General features: G+C 54.0%; 1 protein-coding gene across 1 annotated transcript in view; it reads right to left on the bottom strand.

The window, feature by feature from the left end:
• The window catches only part of Zan (zonadhesin), a 62469-nt gene that overhangs the window by 43456 nt on the left and 10830 nt on the right, over positions 1-8183 (bottom strand). Inside the window, exons 3-6 of the mRNA XM_055606673.1 lie at positions 7490-8165; positions 6084-6268; positions 2429-2561; positions 2082-2192 (exon numbers count right to left, since the gene is read on the bottom strand). Of these exons, the coding sequence (XP_055462648.1) occupies positions 2082-2192; positions 2429-2561; positions 6084-6268; positions 7490-8165 (1105 nt within the window). The remainder of the gene's footprint in view (positions 1-2081; positions 2193-2428; positions 2562-6083; positions 6269-7489; positions 8166-8183) is intronic.

Genomic DNA, 8183 nt, shown 5'->3' with positions numbered 1-8183 from the left:
TGGCTGGCTGGTTGTTTAGTTGCTGGCTGGTTGGTTGGTTGGCTGGTTGTTTAGTTGGCTGGCTGGCTGGTTGGTTGGCTGGCTGGCTGGTTGGTTGGCTGGTTGGTTGGCTGGCTGGTTGGCTGGCTGGCTGGCTAGTTGGCTGGTTGGCTGGCTGGTTGTTTAGTTGGCTGGCTGGTTGGTTGGCTGGCTGGCTGGTTGGCTGGTTGGTTGGCTGGCTGGTTGTTTGGTTGGCTGGCTGGTTTCAGACAAAGTCTGCCACACCCACTCCAGCGTCGTCAGTGTAGCATATCAATAGATTGTACTACTAGATGGGAGATACGTTTTCTTAGGGAATACGCTCCCTGGAGGTCCCTGGCAATGTGTCCCCCCGACCACCTAAGCTAAAAAGACGTATTCTGAGATTTCTATGCTCTCTCGGTTGCGGTTGTGGGGTTGGATTAATGAGCCTTCTGATCTTTCTCTATGATTCTTGGAACAGCACAATTAATTATTCAAGAAAATATATCTTTGATAGATTATTAAAAGCTTTAACAAGAATAGAAAGGAAGAAAAATAATCTTAAGAGAAGTAATGAATCAGATTCAGAATAGCAAAAAAAATGTGGACTCCTCTTTAGGGAAAGAGAGCATGGGAAAGTACAGCTGGCTCGAGCCTGTTCCCCTTGGCATCTTATCTCTAAGGAGGATTGTAAATTTTTAGCAAGACATATGGGAGGATGGTTAACAAAGGTGTATTTAGATTTTGACACAGGGAAAGACTTTGGCAGGCATCTGACTTAGCTCCTGACTTTCCTCTTCACTGGTTAGCAATAATGAAACTGCATTTTGAGGATCTTTTGTCCTTTGTTTGCTTTGATCAAAAAGTTCTCAGGCCAAGATTTCTTGTGGGCACTGCTTTATGTTTGGCTACACTTCTGAGTTAAAGTGTAAACTTTGTATTCTTGGTAAAAATCTAAGTGTTCTGGGAAGTATGCCAACTTTAAGGTGTTTCCCTATGTAATTACTATAAAATTATTAGCCTAACTTCAGTAAGATGGCAGCAGAATCAAACACTCTTCGGTGTGGCCTCTGACTGTCATTCGCCTACTTGTGTCTAACCTGATATCCAAAAACCCTGATTCTCCCTCGGTTGTGGGACCCAGCTGGGTCAGTCTGTGGCAAAAGTCTCTTTTATCTTAGGCCAGCTTCAAAATTTTTCATATAGCTGAGGATGACCTTGAACTCTTGAAAGCACCGTCTCGTCCTCCCCAGCACTTGGATTATAAACAGTGGCTACCATGTCCAGGCTATGTGGTGCTGGGGATGGATGCCAGGGCTTTGTGTGTGCTGACAAGCTCTTAACCAATGGGGCCACCCCCAGCCCCTGTTGATTTTGGGAGAGTGTCACGAAGCTCAGTCTTCCTGCCCCAGCCTGCAGAGTACTGGAATTGAAAGCACACATAGCCCCATCCTCTGCTTTCTGAGGCCCTGTTGGTGGTGGCGTCCAACTTGGCACTTTGGAGCAATATAACCCCAAGACCTGGTAAGGGACTCAGAACCCAAATGAAAAGGGATGTGGCCTTATAGTCTACTATGAGTGGCTGTGTTCCCCATGGACCGGGACATCTTCAGGCGATCATGCTCATTCATGAGTCCTCCTCACCCTTTTCTGTGAGACAAGGTCTCATGTAGCCCAGGCTGGCCTCAAACTCTATGTAGCTGAGATGACCTTGAACTCCAGATCCTCTTGCTGCCAGCCGCCCAGTCCTGACAGGGTGAGCGTGCACTCCATACCTGGTTAATGAGGCTCTGGGGACGGGAGCCGGAAAGCCAGCACTGTGCTGGGCCCACGCCCCAGCAAGAGTCCCCTTTACAGTAACTGTCACTCTTCCAGGACAGCCGTCTGCGGCAACTGATCTCCGATGCATGTGCCCAGGATGCTGGCCTGGCAGCACCGCCAGTGCGTGGGCACGCCCCAGCCGAGGCTCCACAGCTTCTTTGCCATCTGCCACCAAGCCTGTCTAAGCACTACTGTGTCACCATGCCTCACACCCATCGCACCATCTCAGCCCCGCCCCTCCCGCAGCTCCCATCTCTTACCTGTGGAGTTGTCGCAGGTTTGGGTCAAGGTACGTGTCCCCGTGAAGCTAATGTGCTTCTCATCAAAGGTGACAAAGTGAACATCCCCGTAGGCCAGGCAGGTGGCACTACCTGCCAGAGAAGGGCGTGGAGACAGGGGGCTGCTTCCGGTGCCCGCCTGGCCGGACCCACAGCCTGGCTCCTGCCCGGGTCCATGCCCAGGACAGACCTGGGACCCTGACCAGCGACGGCAGGAGGGGCCACTTGGTGGGACCAGAGCCATCCACGCACACACGCAGCTTCGGCTGGGCGTGGCTCTCAGGCACCCACCCTCGTGCCCACTCCCACGGCAGAGGGGCGGCGCTCACCGTAGGGCTCACACTCATACTGGCCGTTCTTGAGCTGGCACACTGTGTGCGTGGCACACTGCGAGATTGGGCACTCCAGCCGGCTGCCAGGCAACCGGGCTGTGCAACTGGGGCTGAACCATTCTTCCCCGGGCTGAGGGCAAAGAGTCACAGCGTCACAGTTCTGAGGTGTGTGTGTTGCTATAATGTTCTTTTGAAATGTATACGCCTTACCCTTGTTCATTCAAATGCTGATTGCCCCACCCCCAACCCTCTGGTTTCCATCTGGATATGGCATTGTGATACTCACTATAAGCAACCTGTCTCAACTCTTGTGTAAACAGGCCACAAATAAAGCAACTAGATACAATGTTGTGCAATGGGAGGAGCCAGAGGATAGGAAAGAGGGGAGGAGCTAGAGAACAGGAAAGGGTGAGAAGGAGGAGGAGCTCGAGGAGAGGAGAGCACGAGGAGAGCAGAGCAGGAGGAGAGAGCTTGGAGGACTTGGAGCAGGAACCAGACCTAAGATTTCACTAAAAGCAAGTGTAATGTGGGAAATCTAAATGTTAGGAAACTGAGGGCTTGGAGGTTTAGGAGGGAGTAAATATTGCCCAGCATTGTGTTCTAGGTTAACTAAAAACCCAGTCTCTGTGTGGTGATTTGGTTATACAGCTGCTGAGGATTAACAGCAGCGTTACCACAAGTTAAACCCATAGTAAATATTAATAGTCGCCTACAACGTGTGTGTGTGTGTGTGTGTGTGTGTGTGCGCGCGCGCGCGCGCGCGCGCGCATGTATGTATGTGTGGGGGCCACAGCACAGTGTGGAAGCTCAGAGGACAGCTTCCTTCAGGGCTGTTCTCTCTGTCCCCGTGTGGGTCTCGGGGATTGACCTGATGATCCAGGCTCAGACCAAGGCAAAGCACTGCACTGCACTGCCACAGTCCCCTGCCACAGTCCCCTGCCACAGTCCCCTGCCACAGTCCCCTGCCTCCCTCCCCTGCCTCAGTCCCCTGCCTCAGTCCCCTGCCACAGTCCCCTGCCTCCCTCCCCTGCCACAGTCCCCTGCCACAGTCCCCTGCCACAGTCCCCTGCCTCTGCCTTCCAACTGCTGCAGTTACATATAATTTGCTTAACACACTTTTTGATGTGTTTTGTTTTGTTCCTAATGTGTCACTGTGTAGACCAGGCTGGCCCTAAGTTCACCATATGCACCAGGCTGGCCTTGAACTCACCGAGATCTGCCTGCCTCTGCCTCACAAGTGCTGAGATCAAAGGTGTGCGCCCCCATCCCTGGCCCATTGTGAGCATTTTTGATTGATAGCTGCATGTGTTTATGATGACAGCATCATAACAGCCCCGAGCATGTGTTAAGTCATTGGTATATGGTAGGATCTGATCTTCACTGGCAACTTGATACCTAGAATCACCGGGAAGGGTCTCACAGGGTGCTGTCTACACTAACTTAGCCTGGGGGCTTGTCTTATGGCCTCTTGATATGGGAAGATGACATATCAAGAATGTAGGGCACCATTCCCTGGCTTGGGCCTGAGCTGTGTGATGTAGAAAAAGCCAGCAGACTGCCAGGCCTGCATGCCCTGGTCTGTCTGTGTTCTTGACTAGGTAGGACTTAGTCTTAGATTCCTGCTGCCTTGATTTCCTTCCAGTGATGGGCTGTCACTTGGAATTGTGAGCTGAAAGAAATCCTCCCCAACCCAAGTTTGCTTTCTGTTTCAGTGTTTTATCAGAGCAACAGAAATGAAGCCAAAACCTCCCACCCCCAAATCAGGGCTCAGCAGGCCGAGGCAGGCGGGTCTCTGCACTCGAGGCCGGCTTCGTCTACAGAGTGAGTCCAGGACGGCCAGGGCTACACAGAGAGACCCTGTCTTCAATGTCCCCCTCAAAAAAAAAAAGTTTTAGTTTGGTTTTGTTATTTATGACAGTGTCTCATGTAGCCCAGCCTCGCCTTGAATTCCCACCAATAGCTGAGGATGATCTTGAACACCTGATCTTCCTGTCTCCATCTCTCCAGTGTTAGGATCACAGGTGTGTTCCAGCACATCTAACTTTAAGAGTCTTACAAAAGCCAAGCAAGGGACCTCACACCTGAAATCCCAACATTTGGAAGACCTAGACAGGAAAATCTACACAAGCCTGTGACCAGCCTGGGCTACAAAGTGAGCTCCAGGCCAGCCTGGTCTAAGGAGAAACACTCTGTTCAGGACAACAACAACAAGATACAGTAATCTTCCCTCTTCTTGCTGGAACTGAAATAGGGAGGAGGAGGAGGAGGGGTGGATGAGGGCTATGTGTAGCTCGGTTACTAGAGAGCTGCCCAACATGCACAAAATCCTAGGTTCAATGCTTAGCACTGCATAACCAGACACCTGTTACCCAGCACTTGGGAGGTGGAGGCAGAAGGGTCAGAAGTTCAAGGTCACCCTCAGCTACATAGTCAGCTGAAGGTCCATTTGGAACATATGAAACTATATGGAAAAACTAACTAAATCAAAAAGTAGGTCTTATTATGCACATTATTTTATTTATTTGGTTGGTTGTTTGTTGTTATTGTTGTTTTTTTTTTTAAGTGACGGTCTCTCTGTGTAGCCCTGGCTGTCTGGAACTTGCTCTGTAGACCAGGCTGGCCTTGAACTCAGAGCTCCGCCTGCCTCTGCCTCCTGAGTGCTGGGATCAAAGGTGTGAACCACCACCTCCCAGAATTATTGTGCATATTCTTATAGCCAAGAAAACAAAACTTCCAAAGGCCATGAAGACAATGAGTGCTGTAACCAGGCTCAAGCTCTGCCGCCTGACTAGATCCGCCTGTTGTTCCTGCCACCGTCCACACACAACTACTGAGCTCTGGAATACAGCCAGCCAGGGCTGGGTGTGGCTCAGTACTCACCTGCCTAGAGTCCCCCAGTGAGGGGCTGGGCGTGGCTCAGTGGTCACCTGCCTAGAGTCCCCCAGTGAGGGGCTGGGGTGTGGCTCAGTGGTCACCTGCCTAGAGTCCCCCAGGGAGGGGCTGGGTGTGGCTTAGTGGTCACCTGCCTAGAGTCCCCCAGTGAGGGGCTGGAGTGTGGCTCAGGGGTAGAGCCCCTGCCTAGAGTCCCCCAGTGAGGGGCTGGGTGTGGCTCAGTGGTCACCTGCCTAGAGTTCCCCAGGGAGGGGCTGGGTGTGGCTCAGTGGTAGAGCCCCTGCCTAGAATCTCCCAGTGAGGGGCTGGGGTGTGGCTCAGTGGTCACCTGCCTAGAATTCCCCAGTGAGGGGCCAGGTGTGGCTCAGTGGTAGAGCCCCTGCCTAGAGTCCCCCAGTGAGGGGCTGGGTGTGGCTCAGTGGTAGAGCCCCTGCCTAGAATCTCCCAGTGAGGGGTTGGGTGTGGCTCAGTGGTCACCTGCCTAGAATCTCCCAGTGAGGGGCCATGTTCATTGCTCCAAGGTAGTGTGCTGCTCCAAATTCCTTAGAGAAGAGTTAGGAGTTTGGATCTTTAGCAGAGTACTTCCCTAGCACTCAAGGGACCCTTGGCTCCCTCCCCAGCACTGCGAAACCAGAGCCAGGGCAGAATGCTGGGCTCTCCCACTGAGAGTGCCCCTCAGGCCTCTCTGAGCTCCTCTCCAGAGAGAGCAGGGCCACAGGACCCATGTGTTCTGGCGGTGTCCCCTCTGGTGGGCGCTCACGTTATAGTACTTGTTGTTGTAGAGGCAGTTGCAGGAAGCCGCGTTGACGCACTGGTCCTTGCTGAACAGGTATCCAGGGTTGCAGACGCAGCCGGGACTGCAGGGGGGCTCGCAACTGGGCCGAGGGCTTTCGCAGGACGCAGGGCATGCACAGGGCTCGTAGTGGGCGTCTGGAGGGCAGGTCACTGAAAGGGAATAGCTGCCTCTGTCAGGCCTCCCTTCCCCCGCTGCCCCTCCCCCCAGAAGCCTCCCTGTCTCTCCACTACCGTAGACTCTTTTCTAAGTAAGCCTGCTTTTATCCTGCCATTAAAAAGTAAAGGAGGAGGAGGGCAAGGACGAGGAAGAGAAGGAGGACGAGGAGGAGAACGAGGACGAAGAGAAAGGAAGCTGAGATAGGAAAGCTGCCAAGAGTTCAAGACGAGCGCCATAGTAAATTTGAGACCCGAGCCTTGCCTCAATGTCTCAAAAAAAGGTCTGAGCAATGTTCTAAAGGATGAATCCTGAAGACACTGTGCTCGTGAACACATCGCACAGGTATGAAGGTTTCAGGTCAAGGTCACATGTGGCGCTGCTGGTACTCTGGAGAACAAGGCGAAAAGACGTCAGCTTGAGGCTAGCCTGGGCTATGTATGAAAACAGAAAGGAAAGACAAAGGGAGGGAGGTAGAAAAGGGAGTGGAGTGAGGAAAAGAAAGCCAAGAGGGGAAGGCGGCCGAGCGGAGCTCAGGGTTAGGGTCAGGGGCGGCTTTTGGCTGGTGGCCCTGTGCTCCGGCTGAGGGTCTTCGCTGAGAACCCCCTTCCTCACTGCTTCCTCCCCGTGGGCAGCAGGGCCCCAGCTCTCTGCCTATTGGATGAGGCCTCTCCAGTGGCCCTGATCTGTGAGCCAGAGGGGCAAGGACACCACAAAGAAAGCTCCAGAACCAGCCAGCCTGGACTCCGTGAGGGCTCCCTGAGGCCGAAGCGCTGATGGGGCACCTGCCTGGGTCTAACCTGGGCCCTCTGTGTGCACAGTGCAGCCGTGTGTAGGATTCTATGGGGCTCTTAGCAGGGGGAACAGGGGCTGCTGCTGACACTTTTGCCTTTTGGGGGACCCTTGTCCTCCCAAGTGGCCGAGCCGAGCCTTGACCTGAGGGGAGGCGCCTAGTTGTACTGTACCTTGATGTGAGCGCCTGTGTGGTGTCCCCGAGAGGCCTGCCCTTTGCTGAAAGGAGGAGTGCCTAGGGAGGAGGCGAGTGCGGGATGGGGACAGGGGTGTGGAATGTGTGAGGAATTTTAAAAGCCACCTCCTCCCCTCCCCTCGGCCCCCTCATGCCTGTGGTGGAAAGCCCTGAGTCGGAGTCACACCTGGAGCCTGTGGAAGGCTTGCTCCAGTGGGTGAGAATGGAGGGACTGGCCAGGCTGGCTTACCTGTGGTGGGCTCTTGAATGAGGGCACTAGATGGTTCCGTGATGAGAGTGGTCTCATGAGGGTAGCTGATCTCCTCAGGAGGGACAGTGATCATTTCTTTAGGGGTAGTGGTCTCCTCATGATGGATGCTGGTCTCTTCAGAAAACACAGTAGCCGTGTCCATGTGGGCAGTGGTGACTACTGTGGTGGCAATGGTGGCTTCTGTAGAGCTGGTGGTCTCCTCCTGGTGGACAGTGGTCTCCTCATGGGGGACAGTGATCTCATGGCGGATGCTGGTCTCCTCATGGGGGACGCTGGTCTCCTCATGGCGGACAGTGGTATCCTCAGGGCGGACAGTGGTCTCATGGCGGACGGTGGTCTCCTCATGGCGGACGGTGGTCTCCTCAGGGCGGACGGTGGTCTCCTCAGGGTGGACGCTGGTCTCCTCATGGGGGACGCTGGTCTCTTCATGATGGACTCTGGCCTCCTCATGGTTGACGCTGGCCTCCTCATGGGGAATGCTGGTCTCCTCATGGGGGAAGCTGGTCTCCTCATGGTGGACGCTGGCCTCCTCATAGGGGAAAGTGGTCTCCTCATGGTGGACGCTGGCCTCCTCATGGGGGAAAGTGGTATCCTCATGGCGGACGGTGGTCTCCTCAGGGCAGACAGTGGTCTCCTCATGGCGGACGGTGGTCTCCTCATGGCGGACGGTGGT

Source organism: Psammomys obesus, unplaced genomic scaffold (genome assembly GCF_907164565.1).
Source record: "Psammomys obesus unplaced genomic scaffold, mPsaObe1.curated_primary_1811, whole genome shotgun sequence".
Lineage (NCBI taxonomy): Eukaryota > Metazoa > Chordata > Mammalia > Rodentia > Muridae > Psammomys > Psammomys obesus.
Note: the sequence above shows the minus strand (reverse complement) of the source record. Positions and strands in the feature narration are given on the sequence as shown.